At 38.0% G+C, this 20,877-nt stretch overlaps 1 protein-coding gene across 1 annotated transcript; it reads left to right on the top strand.

The window, feature by feature from the left end:
• Nucleotides 1-288: 288 nt before the first annotated feature.
• LOC120306076 (glutathione S-transferase kappa 1-like) lies at nt 289-19,622 on the top strand. Its single transcript, XM_039338698.1, has 8 exons — nt 289-526; nt 3,210-3,291; nt 9,279-9,407; nt 9,606-9,706; nt 10,046-10,081; nt 10,704-10,820; nt 12,176-12,269; nt 18,979-19,622. Exons 1-8 carry the CDS (start codon nt 386-388, stop codon nt 19,020-19,022), a joined length of 744 nt encoding a protein of 247 aa, XP_039194632.1. The 5' UTR covers nt 289-385; the 3' UTR covers nt 19,023-19,622.
• The last annotated feature ends 1,255 nt before the right edge of the window (nt 19,623-20,877 follow it).

The raw sequence follows: 20,877 nt of genomic DNA, 5'->3' as shown, positions 1-20,877 counted from the left end.
AGGAAATAAACTATCCTCAATCTAGTACAATCCAGAAGATACATTACGCATCCCCGTATTTCTCAAATCTAATAGATTGGAACAGCGCGGACATCCGACGGTGGCGCGTGTGTGTGCAGGTACTTTTCCCTTGTTGCACTCAGGCTCCCGTGAATGTGAAGGGACTGACGACTTCCTCTGAACAAAGCCAGTTGTCGTTGTTACAGTTCTTGCTGCTGCTGCTGCTGCTGCTGCTGCCGCCTCTCACGTGTCGTTTCCCCGCCTTCTTCCGCGTCCCGAAAGGCATCGCCGGAGTGAACTCTGGAGGGGGTTGGGCTCTGAAAGCTGCACGAGACAGACGTAAAGCGCGTCTTTGGCGTTGTGTGCTTCCCTTCGCATTGGAGACATGTTGACTCCCGGGCTCTCTCTCCTTCGCTTGGCTTTCCGACGGAGCATGGCTTCTGCGCCCCAGAGCTCCGGGGTCAGCAAGAAGAAGGTGGAGTGTTTCTATGATGTCCTGTCCCCCTACTCTGGGATTGGCTTTGAGGTAAGCGCGCTGCAAAAAGCTGTATTAAAGCAAGCCATTCCCTCTTGCCTTGGGTCTTTCAAATCAAGCAGTATACATGTTGCTCGAAAGCCCTAGGGCTTCAGTCCGATTTCTTGCCGTGTTAGCTGCGATTTGGAGTAGGCGAGCAGTAACATTTTGCAGGGTTTTTTTAAAAATATGCGCTTATAACTAAGCGCAGTATAGACTTAGAAGAGTAAATCTGCACTACAAAAAATCCCGCTTTGATTCCTGTATTGCAGCTTCAGATGACATGTAGGAACTTCCTTGTTTATCCAGTGTCATGCTGTTTGCTAATGTGGAGATGCACGGCAGCACCATAGGATAATGGCCCAAAGGTGTTTTTCACCCTCCCAAAAAACCAACTGGACTTTCTTGAAGTCTTTCTTGAAGTCCAGTTGCCTTTTTGAAAAAGCACCTTTGGGACAATCGTGACCTGGATGATTGAGAATCTCCATAGACGCTGGGTGGTGGCATTTTGCAAACGGGGCCTCCTTGCATTTGTATCAATACGGAGTGCGCCTCCTCCCTCCTCCTGTCAGCTGGGCTGTCCTCCAAGAGACTTCCCCCAAGCTCTGTTGCCCTTGACAAAAGTTTGCAACTTCTGGATAATGTTCAGTATGCTGTAAAATTCTCATCTGGAAATACTCCAGGCTAGGAAAAAAGGGAAAGGAGTAGAGGGAAACGTTTTTTTCAGAAGAGTTGTCAGCAATTATCAGAAAGCTTCTAGGACTTTCTTGGTTTCAACTTTGACCCACTTTTCTGTGGCTGCTGCCAACATTGCAACATTTGTCAGGTCTGTTGGGACTGGAATGCAACTAAGCTGTGTACCAATAAATCACATAAATCTGACTCTAGTTTGAATTACTGGACTTTGGAACTATTTGTGAATATGGGGTATGTTGGATGAAAGTAAATCCTGATATATATATATGAATATTTCAAAATACTCTTGTCGAGTAGGAAGTGGATCATCCAGTTCACTTGCACATATCACACATATGGATTCATTATATACACTAGGCTAGTATATTTGGTCTGCCCTAATCCAAGTCTAAATGTTTAGGTGTTTCTGCATCTTTTTGCTGCCATCTAGTGGGGTGATCCCTATTTCTGCAGTCCCTATATGGGGATACTTGAAGTGCAGCACCTTAATGTGAAATTTGCTGAGATATGATGTCAATATGAATATTAAAAAGCAGATTGATCTATTTCATAGGTCATAGAAGTCAAGAATACTGTGCGGTGTACAGTATTCCAATCCTGTATATGATTACACAATATGGCTTCCACTACCAGGGTATCCATAAACCTAATATATTATTTCCAAACTTTATCCATTTCACCTGGGGAATATATTAAAATCAGTTTAACAACTGCTTACATTTTTCAGTGCAATTGTAATTCCTGCTGTAGAAGAGCTGGTTTGCAACTAAACCAAATGGGTAATTTTGTTTATTAGGAAAAGAAAGCCATGTTTACTGTGGTGTTATTGTTTCTTTATCTTGCTAATATAGGTTCTTTAATTCTGTTTTTTTTCCTGCCAAGAATGTTTAATATTTTGGGTGGTTTGATGTCAGTGGGCTATGCTGCATAGTATTTTAAAGCTTCAAAGTACTTTATTCCCATTTCAAATTACAGTTAAAGACAGTCCTTGACTTAAGATCGGTTACTTAATGACCATTCAAAGTTATGACAGACACCACCACCCCAGCTAGTAAAATAATAAAGATAGGATTTTAAAAAAATAGCCACAGTTTGTATTTAGTTCCTGTGATACTTTACTTTTACTGGATTTATATCCTAATAAACGTACACCTGATTTTCAACGAACATATTATGACCTTCTACGATAGTGTAGGCTATGAAGGTGCATGCCAAATGATAAACGTGTTTGCCTCTTGAGTATTGCCTTTAAATAACTGCATGTGGAGCCATTGTGGTATAGTGGTTAAAAGCATTGGACTGGGGCAGGGAAGCCCAGCGTCTAGTCCACCCAAGCTATGGAAATTCTAGGGGTGACTTTGGGCTAGTCCTTTCCTCTCAGATCAACCTACCTCACAGAACTATTCCGGGGGGAAATAGGAGGAAAGAATGCTATGTATGCCTCTCTATGCTCCTGAGTGAAAAATGGAATATATATAAAATATATTTGTGATGGCTCCCTTTTCCTATGGCAGGAGCACACCAATTCTTTTAATCTCTAATCTTACAGATGTAGCTTGACATTTTCTAGTTGTTAATACAGGGAGTCCTCTATTTTACAACATTTGTTTAGTGATTGTTCGAAATGACAACGGCACTAAAAATAGTGACTTATGACAGTTTGTCTCACCTATGACCATTGTTGCATCCCCATGGTTACCTGATCAAAATTCAGACACCTGGCAATTGGCTCATATTTATGACGGGTGCAGTGTCCTACTGTCATGGGATCATTTTTTGTGACCTTCTGACAAGCAAAAATCAATGGGAAAGCCAGATTCACTTAATAACCGTATTGCTAATGTGACAACTGCACTGATTTATTTAACGACCGTGGCAAGAAAGGTCATAGAATGTGGCAAAACTCACTTAAATCTCTCACTTAGCAATGGGAATTTGGGGCTCAATTGTGATCATAAGTCGAGGACCACTATAATAATAACCCCTTTCATCTCTGTAGATTATTTGCAGGTACCGTTCCCTCTGGAATCTAGATCTGCATTTCCGGCCAGTTTTCTTTATGGGGATATTGAAGGCAATTGGTAAGCCCTTAATTGTTCAACTAAGCTTAGATGAAGATTAGACACACTCCTGTAGCAACTAGTTACAAAACTCTCTATATATGTTCCTAATAACTATAAAAATACGAATCCCAGGCATATCTGTACAATGAAAGAAAATCCTCGAACTCTGAGAAGGATATAAACTAGCTGTTTATTGTTAAAAAACTATAATATAAAATTATTTTTAAAATGCGAGTCCCGAGTATATTCGTAGTTCTTAATAAATTTTTTAGTATTGGAGATCAACATTTTAGTAGTTTTTTCTGTTATATAATATTATATATCTTTATATATATATCTTTGGTTGTTCGGGTTTTCTCCCGCGTAAAATTGGAAGTGTCTTGGCGACGTTTTGACGAAGTCCCATTCGTCATCTTCAGGCTGGTGTTTTCAGCTTCTTGCTTCTAGGAGCAATGTGTGATCATAGCTGTTTCTTCCTTTTAACTGCTAGTGGGGGTATGAACTGATTGGATGGGAGCTTGGCTGTGTTCTGATTGGGTGGATGTGTATTCTGATTGGTTAGGGACTTGGCTGTGCTCTGATTGGAAGGGGGGTTGGCTGTGCTCTGATTGGATGGGGAGTGTTCTGTTTGGGTGGGGGCTTTGTTGTGCTCGGGTTAGTCTGAGTTGCAGGGGGATTTGAGATGGTGAGCTGCAGGGGGATTTGAGATGGTGAGCTGCACTGCTCTTGTTTGGCTTTGCGTTCGTGGTTGTGCCTCATCTTCATGGTGGGTGTCAGTTTGTTTCATGTATGGATTGGAGGGGTTTAAAGTGGCTAATGATGCAGCTCTGGTCTGGCTTCTGGTTTGTGGTCGTGCCTCATCATCGGTGTGGGTTTGGGTTTGCTTTTTGCGTGGTGGTGACATCATGTGTGATTTTCGTGAGTGTGGGTCTGGTGTCATTCTTTGTGTTAGGGATTCGTTTGTCAAGAAGGGTGGGTTTCCAAATGGCTGGTAGGCAGGAGGTATGATCTCGTTTATTCATGCTGTGTGGGCGTTTTTCTATCTCGATGGCTTCTCTGATTATTCTGTTATTAAAGTGTTCAGTTTTGGCGATAGTTCTGGTCTTTTTAAAGTCAATTTCATGTCCTGTGACTTTAAGGTGTTGGACCAGGGAAGAAGTTGGTTCCTATTTTTTGACTGAGTTCTTATGTTCTTCAATGCGTGCACTTATTCTGTTGGTTTGTCTGATGTATGTGGTAGGACAAGTGGTGCATGGGATTTCATATACGCCTTGATTTTGTCTTTGGAGTTTCTTAGGATGGTGGATATTTTTCTGTTTGTGCAGAATGCTGTCTTGATGTTGTGTTTGTTGAGGATCTTGCTGATTTTGCCTGTGGTGCCTTTTATGTATGGGAGGAGGGTGTTTTCTTGTTCTCTGTCTTGGATTTTAGTGGGGGTTTCTTTTTGGATTAGTTTGGTAATCTTATTTCTTTGGAATCCGTTGGATGTTAGTACATTAGTGAGAGTGTGTAGTTCGGTTTTTAGATGTTGTTCATCAGCTAAGCGTTTTGTTCTGGAGATGAGTGTCTTGGCTATGGAATTGATCTGTGCTGGGTGGTGGTGTGAGAGAGCGTGCAGATAGCGGTTTGTGTGTGTTTTCTTCTGGTAGATGGTGTGTCCTAGGAAGCCATTGGATTTCTTGTAGACTAAGACATCCAGGAAGGGAAGTTGGTTATTAGCTTCTGTTTCCATGGTGAACTGTATTTTGGGGTGTAGGCTGTTGAGGTGTATGAGGAAGTTGTACAGTTTTTCTTTCCCATGTGGCCAGATTACGAAGGTGTCATCTGTGTATCTGAGCCAGAGTTTGTATTTGTGATCAGATTTTTCTAGAGCTTGGGTTTCAAAGTGTTTCATGTAGAGGTTTGCAATGACAGGTGAGAGGGGTGATCCCATGGGTGCTCCTTCTATTTGTTTGTATTTTTGTCCATTATAGATGAAGTATGTGTTGGATAGGCAGTGGTTGGTCAGATCTAGGATGTGTTTGGGAGGGTTATATTTGTTTTGGATAGCTGTAAAGGCTTCTTTGATTGGCACTTGGGTGAAGAGGGATATGACATCGAAGCTCACGAGTAGGTCGCTGGGCTGTAAGTTTTGTTTCTTTATGATCTCTATGAAATGGAATGAGTTTTTTACATGTGAGGTGATGGATTCTGCATAGGGCTGTAGTTGTTTGGCGAGAAATTTGGCTAGGTTTTGTAGAGGTGAGCCTATGGAGCTGACTATGGGTCTAAGTGGGGTTCCTTCTTTGTGTATCTTGGGGAGACCATAGAGCTTAGGGCATCTGGATGATTTCTCTCTGGGAATGATTCTTTGTTGGATCTCTTCGCTAATGGGGGAGGCTTTTATTTTGGATCTGGTGGTTTTTTCCAGGTAGGTGGTGGGATCTGTGTTTAGGGATTTGTATGTGGAGTCTTGGAGTAGGTTGGTTAATTTGGTTTGATAGTCAGATGTGTTCATAACCACTGTGGCGTTGCCCTTGTCTGCTGGTAGGATTATTATGCTGGTGTCTTCTTTCAGGTTAAGTAGTGCTGTCTGTTCCTCTTTGGTTAAGTTGCTTTTGGGTGGCTTGCTGGTGCAGAGGATGATGGTGATTTCGAGTCTGATTCTGTTAGCGTCATCGGGGTTGATTTTGGTCAGGCTGGTTTCAACTCCGCATATAATGGTTTCAGTGGGAATGTGTTTGGGAGTGACTGCAAAGTTGAATCCTTTGGAAAGGACATTGGTTTCGGCTTTGGTGAGGATCCTATCTGAGATGTTATGCACTGTTTGTTTCATGTCTGGCTGTGAGGGAGGAGGGGTTTGTTTCTGGCGTTCTTGTAAGTCTTCGGAGTTTGTTGGTGTGTGTGTCTGTCTTGAGGGTGGTCTGTATGTGTGTGTGTGTGTGTGTGTGTGTGTGTGTGTACAATGGTAAAAATCCTCAAACTCTGGGGAAATATCAACCAGCTGTTTATTGTTAAAAAATATAAAACAATAAAAGCAACTATTTACAGTGTTAAAAACAACCTAAGCTTTCGCTGGACAACTACCAGCATCATCAGAGTGAGAGTCGGGGGGGGGGGGGAGATTGCTTTATATATCCCTGCTCGCCGAATGCATACAAGACAGTGGGACAAAATGTTACTGGGAATATGCACACTTAGGCACAAAGGAGAATCGGAGGGAATAGGGCTGATAGGAGTAGGCAGAGGGCAAGAACAGCAGGTGGACGAACGGGGGGAGGGGGGAGCAATTGGAGGATACATCAATAGAAACAGGAATAAGAAAGATAAGATCGGTAAGGATAAAGAGGGAGGAGAAAGAGGCAACGGGAGAGGATAAGGCTGTAGAGTTGGAATGCAAACAAGGGGAGGTGTGACAGTTAAGGCAGCTACGATCAATTAGGACAGAAGGCCCTATCACCAGGTCAGTGGCAAGAAATTGAGCCAACAAGGTTTATAAAGCAATCTCCCCACCCCCCGACTCTCACTCTGTGCCAGCGATAGTTGCTTTTATTGTTTTATATTTTTTAACAATAAACAGCTGGTTTGTATTTTCCCAGAGGACTTTTACCATTGTACAGATATGCTTGGGATTCGTCTTTTTGTAGTTATTAGGGATATACCCCAGCCTGAAGATGACGAGTGGGACCTCGTCGAAACGTCACCAAGATATTCTCAATCTTACACGGGAAAAGATCCGAATACACCAAGACTGCATACCTATACCCGCGAAAATCTACGAAAACATACATAATAAATATAATATAATATAGTATAATATAATATAATTAATATAATATAATATAATAAATATATTCTAACAGACTGACATGATAGTAATGTTCCAATATTTGAGGGACTGCCACAAAGAAGAATGGGTCAACCCCTTCTCCAAAACACCTGAAGGCAGGACAAGAACCAGTGGATGGTAGATGGAAACTAATGAAGAAAAGCAACCTAGAATTAAGGATAAATTTCCTAACATTGAGAACAACCAATCAGTGGAACAGTTTGCCTTCAGACATTGCGTGTGCCCCATCACTGGAGGCTTTCAAGAAGAGACTGGACAGCCATTTGTCTGAAATGCTCCAGGACAGCGGTTCTCAACCTATGGGTCGTGACCCCATTTGGGGTCGATCGACCATTTTTCGGGGGTCGCCAAAGGCGGCGATCCACCATTTTCTCCCCTCCGGGGGCGGCGCCGCGCATGCGAGCCGCGCATGCGCACCGCGCATGGGGGCGCCACCGCGCATGTGCACCACACATGGGGTCCCCGCCATGCATGCACGCTGCACATGGGGGTGCCGCCGCGCCGCGCATGCGCATAACGTTTGTGTGACGGGGGTCGCCGTCACACAAACGTTGAGAACCGCTGCTCCAGGATCTCCTGCTTGTGCAGAGGTTGAAGTAGAAGACCTCCAAAAACCCTTCCATCTCTGTTATTCTGTATTCTGTGTATGTGTTGGGTATAAGTTGTTTTTTAAAATTTTCCTTAACATCTTTGGAACCCTCATGCTTTCTAAAATATTAATATCGTGGTCTATTTTTGAAGAACTCTTCAAGTGACTCAAAACGTATACTGAATTGGCCATTTTAAACCTTAGTTTAAACATTGATAAATGCACTTTCCCTTTTTTTTTTCTTTATGCCTGGTCCTTTAGTCCCCTCTAGTGTTTATTTGCAACATTCAAAGAATCTCAGTTCCTAATAAGGATTTAATTCTGTTCTCACTAATGTATTATTTAATTATATATGTTTTTTTCCCAAACTGTAAGTGTTCCAAATTCATTCCTTCCTTCCTTCCTTCCTTCCTTCCTTCCTTCCTTCCTTCCTTCCTTCCTTCCTTCCTTCCTTCCTTCCTTCCTTCCTTCCTTCCTTCCTTCCCTGTTTATAACTTTCTTAATGTTTTTTTCCTTTTTGTCAATATATTGTTTTTAAACTCTTAAAATCTCTAAAAATCCTTATATCAAAAAAAAAGTAGAACTCAGCAGGTGTCAAATTAAAGTTGTCATTTTTGAAAGTCTCTGGTATCTATGAGATCCTTAAATTGATCATTTAGAAATTAGAAATTAATAATTAGAAATGAGTGCAGATGTATTATTTTTCTTTTTAAACGCTTTGCTGAGTTGAGAGCAAGATCACAGCTGATGCTCAATCCGGTTGGGAATTGCCGCTGTCTAGTATGATTTGTTCATAGTTAACGATGGGCTTGGCTATTCTGTAACAACTAATTTTGGTTGAATTTCTTAAAAGTTAAAAAAAAACATATAATTCCTTCTCTCTGCTAAAATTAAATCTGCAGTGTATTCAGGTTTCTATAATCCTATCCCATCGTGAGATGTAAAAACCCCAAATTTTGATACTCACAATACGAAGACAAATCTGATTAACAAAACGAAGGTTTATTGGAAAATAACATAAACAGAATAAGAGAGAAAAGAAAAAGAATAGAAGAGAGAATTCCAGGAGCACGCTGGCCTGGTTTCAAGTTTTGCATTTTATAGCCCTACAATGCATGTCACATCTAAGCAGCTCTTTCATCTTTATAGATGTACTCCGAAGTTGTACTTTGTTAACCTGACCTCTTCCGTCCATCTGCTATTATCTTGTTTATTTGTAATTCTCACCTTGGGTTAAAATCCCCCTCTTTGATAGTAGGATTTCTACTCAAAGTGTAAGTTCCTGTGTCCGGAGGATTTTTAGGCAGGAAATAGTAAACATTTGGTCATATATTGGCATTGCATTGTTACATTTGTGTTACAGTGTTACATTTGTACTAAAGAGACAGTTTCATATAATGGCATTACATTTCTACAATTATTTCTACAATTATTAAAAGAATAACTTTTATTTCCTTAACTTTTATTTCCTTCACAAACCTAGACTATTAGCTTCCCATACTTTGTTGGATGGGAATAAACACAAATAACAAAAGTAGAGATTTACTATTGAAATTACATTTTGTGAATTGCTGTCTTTTGCAACAGGGAGCCAGCCTCCAGCAATGCTTCCCAAGAAAGGAGACTATATACTAAAGGATATCATTCGAATGGGAAAGTATTGCCAAGTGCCAATAAATTTACCAAAGGATTTCGTAAACTCTGTGGTAGTGAAAGGTAACGAAAGAGATTGTTTTCTCCACACTGGTGCCAGTTAGGCATTTGGGAAATGATGGTTTCTGCCCATGTGGAAGACACCAGGAAGTGAAAAGTCAAAAATGTCCTTTTAAAAGTAAGGGTGGGTTTGTCCCCTCTCCCATCAGCATTTATACAGCTTCTCTAGTGCACTTTTGTGTCTGTCTCTGCTTTCTACAGGAAGTCTGCCTGCCATGCGTTTCATCACTGCTGTGGATATAGCAGAACCTCAGTTTCTGGAGTCTGTTTCTAGAGAACTCTGGATGCGCCTTTGGTCCAGGGTAAATATTGAGATCTTGCACAGATAGGCATCTCTCTTGGCATTTCTAGGGACCTCCAGAAATTTATTCTTTAAGACCCATTTAAATGAATAGAGCAGCCTGAAATTTCAGCTATATCTAATTTTTCTCTTCATTCTCTCCCTTCTGTTTTGGGTTGGTTAAATTAGGGAATTTGGACCTGTTTTAATCTTATTTCATTAGACAGAGAAATTAGGCCAACAAAGGCAATTGTTGTCCACCATGATTTTTGTTCAGTTTTATTTTTGTACCTCACTGTTTCCATGACCCATCTTATCCATAAGGTTTAATAACCAGTTGCCATATTCTTTGTTTTTCCAGGATGAAGACATAGTTCAGCCAGAAAGTATATTAGCAGTAAGTTCCAGCTCCTCTTCTCTTGTTCTTTTCCTGCAGGTGGTCTGTGCTGCTGGCTGGATAATTTTGAAAGAAGTTTAAATTGAAGAGTGTTTACATGCCTTCCCTTCCCATTCTGTTCTCCTTAGTATGGAACTCTTGTACTCTAGAATTTCCTGTGGGAGCAGTATTGCTGTCAGTGAAGACTATCCATGCATGAGCCACCTTGAGTAGCTTCGTTGTCTCCCTCAGTTATTAATTGTTTGAATGGTGTAAAAGTGTTTAATTCTTTTAACATTGGCATTGGATTTTAATAGTTAAGGATAGAAACTACATAATTACCAAGAAACTGAAAAGAAGGTGTTGAACAATTCCAGTTGGCTCATAGTTTAGTATATCCCCTCTCTGCTAGGGCCATTTGCTTTCCAGTTCAATTATGAAGTCTTAGTACTTAGGTAATTTTGTAAACCTCCTGTTTCCATTATAGTATCTTAGATGGTTAAGAAGTACTTAGGTAATTTTGTAAACCTCTTATTTCCATTATAGTATCTCAGTGGTTTATGTGTCTCAGTGTGGAAAGCTGAAGTTTTAATCCAGTCAACCTGGGCTACATCTTTAGGATATTTGTCTTTTTTTTGGTCAGGCTGCTGAGAAAGCAGGTTTGCCCTCAGGCAAAAGCCAGGAGCTTCTGAAAATGAGCACTTCACCTGAGGTGAAGAATCGCCTGAAAGAGACAACAGATGAGGCTCTGAATCGTGGGGTAAGGGCCAACATTTTATGAAATATACTTTCCAATCTGAAGCTGAAGCTCAAATACTTTTGGTCACCTAATGAGAAGAGAGGACTCATTGGAAAAGACCCTGATGTTGTGAAAGATTGAAGGCAAAAGGATGAGGATGGTAGAAGATGAAATGGTTAGATAGCATTGACTCAATGTACATTAATTTGGGCAAACTCTGGGAGGCAGCGGAGTTGCAAAGAGTCAGACACGACTTAACAACTGAACAACAACAAATCTTCCAGGCAGTCCGTTTTAAATAGATGCAGGATCTTGGGAAGCTGAATTCTTACGCTCTGAAGACCAACTTTGTTGGATAATGAAATCACTTTAGAAGATTTGTATCCCCTGAGAGCCTTCTGGCTTGTTTTTCTGCATTTTTGTAACTATTATCCATAGCTAGCATTGAACTATTGCTTCCAGATTCATGAATCGCAGGGCAGATGGGCAACTTCATTGTTGTTGTTAGTTGCGAAGTCGTGTCCAACCCACCGTGACCCCATGGACCCCATGTTCCTCCAGGCCTTCCTGTCCTCTACCATCTTCTGGAGTCCATTTAAACTCATAGTAATATAACAATAGAAGTATCAAGGTGACTGCCTGTTACTTCCCATTTTGTTATTTCACAAAACTGTTCCATGCACAGTAGATGATGACATTTGAATTGACGTGAAATAATGCATAAATTCTGTTTTATGAGGACTGATTTATACTTGTGTACAACATTACTGCAGTGAAAAGCAGTGAGCATAATCCATATTTGGGCCAATGGGATATAAGTAGGGTTTGCCTAGGAGCAATCACACCGGTGCTTCTTAATCACACGTAAGCTTTATAGTTTAAACTAAAATGCGCCAGCACCTACAGAGGTACAGAGAGTTGGCAAATGGTATTCAGAACTGTGAAAAACAGTGATATTCAGAATAGTCAAAAAGTTGACAAAAGATAAAAACGTCCTAAAGTTGGGAGATTTTGCAAAGCATGGCAGTTGATCTATCTTTCCTTTTACGGTTTTTGATCTGTTTTCTCCTCATCCAGGCGAGCAGGTGAATTTTGATCATATTTGAACATGTTTCCCTACAAAATAGCATTGGTGTGCAGGCACAGGAGATTTGGACCCATTTCCCAGTTCTTCGGTGGACGGGTGGAATCAATAATGTGCAATTTAAAAAAAAAACTTTAAAAACTGTCCTTGGGAAATGCCGATTAAATGTGTAACCACCTAATACAGAAGCTAATTGACACATTTGAACTCTTCTGGTGTGCATCTGTTACCATGAATTAGTTAGATGAAGCAGAATTCTCTACTTATATCTTGTGTTGGGTTTTCCCAATAGGCATTTGGAGTGCCATCTTTTATTATCCAGATTGACGGAAAACCCCAGCTTTTCTTTGGTTCAGATCGTATAGAAGTACTGGGAAATGCTTTGGGTGAGTGTTATTAATATTTTTGTTGAGAATTATTGAGTTTTCTTTAGGTTCCATAATGGACCAACACATTACAAAAGAGGATTTTGTTTGCTTGTAGCTTCCATAAAGAAATAAAAAAGAGAGAGAAAAACCTTGAATGTCCTAGGTTTTGGGGAAAATATTTTTTTTCTATTATCATTTAACAATATGGAAGTTGCTTGCCATTGCCTTCTGGTTGATTTTAAATCTGAACTATATTTATTAGATATATTATCAGGAAAATATGATATAGAAAGTGTATATTTAATGTTGCATGTATTAACAGCAGCAAGAATAGTATTTGCTTAGTACTGGAAAAATGGAGAAACACCATCTAAAGAAGAGATAATCAAGAAAATACTAGACTGTGCAGAAATGGATAGACTTACACTGAAGATTAAAGAAAAAGAAGACACAGAATATTTTCAAATATGGGATGTATTTTATCAATGGCTGGAAAAAACAGGTAGAGATTAGGAATTTAATGTGTATTATTTAAGTAAAACAAATGGACCCAGACAACACGCTGTTTACTGAGCACTCATGAATTGTAAATGTAGAATTCATTTTATAAAAATTATTATTATAATTATTTTATTATTATAAAATTATTTTATTATTATAAAAAAAACAACAGCTCGGTATTACCCTACTCTGTTTTTGAGGACCTTAGAAGGCATATACAGGTAGTCCTCAACTTACAATAGTTCATTTAGTGACCATTCAAAGTTACAACGGCATTGAAAAAAATGACTTATGACCATTTTTCAACACAACCCTTGCAGCATCTTCTTGGTCATGTGATCAAAATTCAGAAGCTTAGCATCTGACTCATATTTATGATGTTTCCAGTGTCCCAGGATCATTTGATCACCTTTTGTGACCTTCTGATAAGCAAAGTCATAAAAAGCCAATTCATTTAACAACTGTGGCAAGAAAGGTCATAAAATGGGGCAAAATTCACTTAACAACTGTCTTGCTTAGCAACAGAAATTTTGGATTGCATTGTGGTCATAAGTCAAGGACTGCCTGTATAAGTGTTGTGTTTATAGAATACTAGAAAGAAAGAAGAGAGAAATATTATCTCTGACCGAGAATTTACTAAAGAGATGCCAAAAATTGCCATAATTTAAACATTATGTAAATAGGGGTGTAATTTATTATTTTATAATTCTACTTTTGTTCCAAAGCTCATGAAAGAGAAAAAAAACTCAGTTTTGATGCTTTGATCCAAATTGTTTTTCACTTTTGGGAATTGCCTTAGATACCAAAAGTAAGAAAGCAAAAGGATTCTGAATGAAGCTCCAATGGGAAAAACCTAGAGCAGATAAATTTGACATACAGAGCAATTTCTTTGCTAAACTCCCAACTTCCTTTACAGGTAAAACAGACTGTTTTGATGTTTTTATAATTTAATTGACCTAATAGGAAGAAATCAATCTGTATAAATGGGATTTGTGTATGTTTTACACCTTTACACATGGATGTCTTTCTGTCATGCCAAAAACCAAGGTATGAGAGGATAAAACAAGTAGTAAAATGTGTGTGCAATGTGCTAACTATAGTTAAACCATATTTCAGATCTTTTGTTGAGATCTCAAAGCTTTCTTTTGCTTTGGACAAAGTTCTTCTATTTCTTTAATTCTGGAACAGTTTTCAGGACCTTTGATAAAAGTTCTGGGGTCTGAAATTCAGTGCAGTATTTTGGGCGGCACAGTAAATCTTTCTCAGGATCTTCTCTATTTCTTTTTTTTTTCCCAAAAAACAATTTTTATTAGTTTTCCATTTTACACCAACACAGCTTAAGAACCCACGTGGAAACATGGTGATCAAAACAAACAATAACATAATACATATATACACAATATTTCTTAAAATTCTCTACCTATATAGAATATTATAGTCAAATTAATACATTTTCAGATAAATTCATTCATTACTATGTCTAACCATCAACTGCATTAATCAATAAAAAGTTTTCAATCTATAGAAATCTATATCCATTTATTTAAAAAATTATAATCAAATCAATATCTTTCTAAAACTAATTCATTCACTAATATATCATTTCATCCAGGTTATATAATTAAAAATAAACTAACATTATCTATTTATATTGTTATAAGCATTATACATTATACATACATTATACATATACATTTCTAAAGCAAGTTTTCATTGAATATATCACTCTATATAAATTTCATTAATCAATAAAAATTTACAAAAAATCATTATCCATCCCAAAGATCCTGTATCATTTAATTTTGCAAATATTTGATCTTAAACTAACATATTCATTTACTATTCAGGTGCCCCAAGTGTTTTCTTATTTAAACATTATTAACTCCAAAAATAAATTCTTCTCTTTCTCACCAGTATTCTATTGTTTTTCAGTGTTTCTCCAAATCTCCAATAATTAATTCCATCTTTTCCCATATTTCAGTCTTTTTCTCATTATACCATCTCTCATATTAAAAACATATAAAGCCCTTTTAACAAAGTCCAAATCAATCCAAGTCGCTATAAAACCTTTACCACATTGCTATAATCAATTTTAATATTTATATCTTATTCTGGATTTCTTTCTATTCCAAACAGGTTTCCATAATCGGGCCCCCGCCTGCCACACTATACACTCCAAAAAGGAAACTCCCATTGTGCATTTTGTTAAGTTAAAATGAAGGTTATAGCTAATCTGGGTAACTCGTAGCAGAATATCATTTCCCCTTTCTTTTAATGTTGAATAAATTTCAATTAGAATCCTTTCTTTTATATCGTCCTCTTTGATTGGGTTTTTCTCTTCTTCCCATTTTTTTTCTATCTCAAAGTCAAATGCCGTCTGCAGGCCAACTTGTCCTTCTGAAGTGAGATCCTCCAGTTCCTTATCATAAGTCCTTTGTCGTTAGTACCAAGTCTTTTTTCCAATATCAATTGATAGTCCAACTGTGAGTTTACTTCTTCCAACTTGGTAAGCTGAGCACAAATCTCTTGAGCATAAACTGATGTTTCACTTAATCCTTGTATTTTGCCTTGTCGATACAAAGAAATCTCCTTTGAACAAGCAATTATCTTCTCCGTATTTTTCAAAAATTTTGTCCAGAATATACTTATAAGTAAGATCTACACTGGTTTCCTCCATTTTTATTATGTTTAAAATCCTTATCCTTTTGAAGAAGACTATATTTAAAAAACAATCACAATATCCATCTCCTCCCAGCTTCCTCGTCTTTTTCCTTTGTACAAAATGACAGCCTTTCAGGCGAAGAAAAGATAGCAAGTACAATGAATAAGTTCATCAGAAAATGTCCCCCGGAAAATAATCCAGATTAGTCAGATATTCAATCCTTTCGGATACCATAAAGGTAAAAAAAACCCAATATTCTCCAAATATTATAAAAAACTTTCTTGAGGCTCCCAATATCCAAAAATAAAATCAACTATTAAAACAAAAATGAATTTAATCCTTTGAGCTTCTCTTCCCCCATTTAAAAAGCCGCTTCACCAGAAAAGGGAATAATTCCAAGAAATTTTTTTTTTTTTAAAGACATTTTATTGGGTTTTAAAAAAATTCTTAAGCAAAAAGTACTCAGGACCCACCGTGATGGTTGGGTGGTCAAACATTCAAAAGTAAAAATATATATAAACAACACAACTCAATAAATTTCACTATCCCCTCTCTATTCCCCTCAATTAACATAATACATTTAAATATTCCATTTCTATTTTAAATTTCTATCACTATTAAACCTGTATTATAACTTTATCTGTTTAAATAGTTTAAATTTAAAACAAAAAATTATCAATTCTAATTCTTAATCTCTCACATCCCTCATGTTATCACCAAACTTATTTATTTCTTCTTCCACTACACAATAGATATCTTAATAGCAATAAAATATTGATCAGCCCTATATATATGTAATCCCAAAGTCAATCCATCTCCTTAAAATAACAAAATAATATTAAACCTTAATTCATTCATATTCATTAAACAAAGTTCAAATTTTCTCCAACTTATCATGCCTTATCATGTCTTTGTTGTCATACAAGAAATCCATCCTAGTAATTTAAAACATTCCATAAATTATTAAAAGCATCCCAATCTAAACAGTCATCATTTTTTCAATTCCAGTAAATAATAATTTTCATATATTTCCCAAATGCTACATAAGTAAAATCCAATACATTCTTAATCTGTTTAAAATATCTATTCTAATAATCACACTCCTGTATGTATATATAGTTAGTTGCTTCTAACTCTGAATTTTAATCCTTAAAACAATCCATAAATCCAGTATTGCCTTTTATTCCATTACACAGTTTTAAATTTCTTTTTTAAGTCTAATTCTACGTTTTTTCCTGTACCAGGCAGGTTTCCATAAACACGTTTCCCTTTCAATCAATAAGTCTATTTTTATTGCTTGGAATGGCCTTTGAAGAAATAAAAGTCCCATCCTCTGCATCAGACGTCTGTTTTCTCCTCTTTGAAATATTGTTGCTTTATAGTTTTAAATCTCAGTCTTTGCTTCTTCTGTTCCTCAAAGTTACAGATGAAAGGCTTGTAGGGTAGAATAAGCTCCTCTTTTATCTCAGTTGATTCCTCTTCTAATATAATTTGGTTTGTAGAATAGTCAAGAGTAGTCTGGTCATCCATTTGAATGTTTGAAATGAAATTTCTAGATCTTAGTTCTGAAGTAGATTCTTTTAGTATGATACAAATTTCTGTAGTGGCCTCATGTATCTTTTCCAATATAAGCTTATAATTTAATTGTGAATGCAAATTCTTTATTTTGATAGAAGTTAGTAATAGTTTTTTATTTTGTTTATTTGTTTTGTTTGTGGAGGCTGTATTTGGTAAGAGTTACTCTATATTCACCCCCACAATTCCTACAGCTCAGTTTATCTTTTTCCAAAAGTGGTTTGAAGATCAGATCTGGTTCAGAAGATGCAATATTAAATTTTTGCCACTAGATGTCCTCAGTAAATTAAAGAAAAATCTTTTCCAGACAGCACTACTTTGTTTCTATCTTTAAAAGTATAGTGTGAAAGAAGAAATAATCTTCCAACACCAAATACTAGTACAGTCCTTAGCAAAACAAAAAAAAGAGAGAGATTTCTGTATCCCCAAAAATATGAAAATAAATTTTAATCTCATAAAATGCTTTCTTTCCCAAAAATATCAAAGCTGCTTTCTCTAGCCAGGGAAATAATTCCAACGAGGCTCTTACAGGCAGAAAACAAAGTCAATGTCAATGGTGCAAAATTGTATATTCTTGCTTTTGACAATATGCAGAATTGTCTGGTAAATATGGGGTTAATAAAGAGCAGAAGGGGCATTGGGGATAAAGCCCGGGAAAGAAAGAGGAAGAAAACATTTGACGTTCACACTAATTGGATAGTGTGAGATATGACGGCTAATTTAGGGAGGGAACATGCTGATAATTTAACTGCTCAGAGAAAAAGAACATAAATCCTAGCATCCGTCCATTGCACCTGTGCCGACATTTTGTAACAATAAAAGACTTTTAGGAAAATAAATGCCTGGAAGTTCTTTGGAATGTTTCATTAGCCGGAAACACAACAGTCAAGTAGAGAGAGTAACAAGGAAAAATCTCACCTGCATTCACTACGGGGGCTCTTAAAGCTTAGATGTTCTTGACTTGCAGTTTGAAGCAGCAGGGTGATCGGCCATTTTACTGGCCGATCTTCTTCTCCATCGGCCCTCAGAGATCGCCTGGACAGCTGGAGGAGCTGCTGCTCCTCCACAGCTGAGCCGAAGCCTCTTTGATGGAAGTCACACCCTCCAGGGTGACTTTCAACCCGTATAAGAGTCGACTGGCAGAGGGAAAGCTAGCCGCTGAAGAGACGAGTTTCCCCGTGCGACTAGAGTCGCCGCAAATCGAAACTGGAAGTCGGAAAAAAAAAACTTTTCACAGGCATAAAGAAAATAGAGGTAAAAGGAAAGTCTCACCGAGTTCTCCATGGTGGGTCCATTTGCTTAGCTGATCTTGTGGCTTGCGGTTGGCGCAGCTAAATGATCAGCCATTTTACTGGCCGATCTTTACCCAAAGGAAATACTCAGTGCACAGAGGACGCCATCGCTCCTCTGCAACTATCCAAGAAGTCTCCTCAATGGTAGATGCTCCTCCAGAGTGTCTTTTCGACCCTCTCAGGGGTCTACCGGCAGGGGAAACTTGGTCGGCAAAGGGACGACTCCCTTCGCCTGACCGTACCGCCATGAACTGGAACCAATTTATATCTTTATATTGTATTTTAAGCCTAGGGTTAAAATAGATTAGAGTAGGTAGAGATCATATTTTGGACTTAAGTCTTGAATCCATTTGGGTAGCCTGGAATATTGAGTCAAACTGGATTTTGTGAAGTAATGAAGCAAATTTAATACCGTTTTGTACTAATAGAGGTTTGTGAAATAGGTCAAGCTCAAAACATTTTAAGCTTAAAACACATTTCAGTTTTGCCAGAAGTGTTTGTTAAATGGCCCTTGGAACAGAGTTAGGACACTTTAGTAAAATGAGGGTAACTCTTCTGTGCTCAAAATGAAAGTTTGTAGTGTGTCGGATGAGATCTAATTACATTTATCCTCATTTGTAGTTTTAACCTTTTTCTTTTTAAGTCCTCTTTTGTTTTCTGAATTTGATCTTTTGTTTGGTATTGATTTTTTTTGCAGGAGAGAAGTGGCTGGGCCCCGTTCCCACATCGTCTAAACTCTAGTTCTCAGGAACAGTGAGAAAAGCAACCTGCTAAAATGATAAACCTCCCGTCCTTCCTACTTCTACAAGATGACTAGCATTGGAACTGGCTTAATATAAAAGATCATAATGATTGTGTCAGAACACATACATTATTAAAGAGGACTCTTTTCTATTTCTAATTTTTCCATTACTCTGGGATCTGCCATACTCCTGAAGAGGAGGGGGAAGACGTTGCAGATTGTCTCTTTGTTTCTATCGCTACAATGTATCCTTTCTTCTATTCTGCATATTTGCTCTTTGAACTATTTCTCCCTTGATGTTACCTTGGGGTGAGAAACGAATGTGCCTTCGGCCATGTGGCTTATCTCCCGTTTCAGAAGGGAAGGTGCGAAGACCCAACAACCTCACTGCGAGCCTGGGAAAGACTGGTATTATCTGCTCCTTTCCTACAACGGACTTAATACCTGAGAATTGGCCAGTTCAAACTGACTGGATGAACTATTGGGGTGGTGTTTGCTTGGGACTCTTTTAACCTATTGATCTGAGTGGGAAACCCTCAGATCCTGCTTATTGTGCCTTCAATCAGCTTCTCCTAATAAAAGTTCCTTTGGGAAGAAACTGCTTCCACGAGTCCTGCTTTCTTAGGATGAGGTTTTGAAGTGGGCCCTGACAGATTATCTTCAAATATCATGCAAGTGTCAAGATAGAACCTCTCAGAACAGGGAGCTGTTATATATCCCTTCTTGCAACCACTGAGTACCAGGATCTAAATGATTCCTAAAGTAACGAATTGTCATGGAAAGGTCCAGGAGTTCAGTTCCTGGTAGAATAACATCTGGTTACCTGCGATTGATGATTCCCTCAAAAGATGAAACTGGTCACCTGGTGAGCAGGATAACTGACAATTTCCATGCGTTAGGAGTCTTCAGTATTCAGGATGTTTGTCTGCAAGAATTGTTTTCTCTTGTCTTTTACCCCCTAACCCAGCCACCACAGCAATGTGATATAAAAAGTCTAGTTGAGAAAAGCACCTGTCTGTAAACAAACATTGGTGGGTTACTTTTCACCATCACTCACCATCATTTATATTATACTGCATTTTACACCCTCTCCTTGTTTAGCAACAGCATTTTTCCAGCAACTTTGTCGTTAAGGGAAATACTTTCTAAATAGGTGTATGTAAAAGAGAGAGACGCTGTGAAAATTACTGATTGCTGCCTTCTCATTCAGATGAAGTTTCATGCAACCACGTTAATATTACTCTCACTCCAGCTTGTATTGTTCTTGGGCATGAGAAATTTGCTCATGTATGTATGTGCATTTGGTCAGAAAATGAATTTTTATTACCAGTTATTACGATTTTATTTGCAAACGGCCACTAACCAAGGTAGTTGCTGAGGACAGATTGAATATCCCACTTTGTATCTATGAGCACTGATTGACTCATGATGTTCCCTACTTGTTTTCTGTGTTTCAGTGAAGGAATCAGGTTGTCATCAAACTGGAACAGAAATACTGCACTGGAAACCCCCATTAATTTGAATGTGTTATGATGTATGTCAGTGCTGTGTTATACATGTTTATGAGTACTAATATAACCATTATATAATCATTTGATTTGAAAGGCCAGTTGTGAGGGAGGGAATGTCCATTATAAGACAAATTCCAGTACTCATACTGATTTATTTCATTTATGTGTTATTGTCATTCAATAAGTGATATAAATGATGTCCTTTACATAAATTGATTTGATAGAAACAATTTTTCATTTTCATGATGACATCATTACGCAAATGGTATAGATCACTATAGTACAAATGACATAAAATTAGCATAAATTAACTGCAGAATATTTTGAAGCTATGGACTTTTAA

Source organism: Crotalus tigris, unplaced genomic scaffold, assembly GCF_016545835.1.
Source record: "Crotalus tigris isolate CLP2741 ecotype Arizona unplaced genomic scaffold, ASM1654583v1 scf7180000017716.2861928, whole genome shotgun sequence".
Taxonomy (NCBI): domain Eukaryota; kingdom Metazoa; phylum Chordata; class Lepidosauria; order Squamata; family Viperidae; genus Crotalus; species Crotalus tigris.
The sequence above is the reverse complement of the archived record's forward strand: the minus strand, read 5'-3'. Positions and strand labels throughout refer to the sequence as shown.

Excerpts from the sequence above, each read along its gene's own strand:
- LOC120306076 (XM_039338698.1), top strand. The coding sequence starts at position 386 with ATGTTGACTCCCGGGCTCTCTCTCCTTCGCTTGGCTTTCCGACGGAGC. Across the intron at positions 527-3,209 it reads ACTCTGGGATTGGCTTTGAG|ATTATTTGCAGGTACCGTTC; the intron begins GTAAGCGCGCTG and ends TCATCTCTGTAG. Across the intron at positions 12,270-18,978 it reads AGTACTGGGAAATGCTTTGG|GAGAGAAGTGGCTGGGCCCC; the intron begins GTGAGTGTTATT and ends TTTTTTTTGCAG.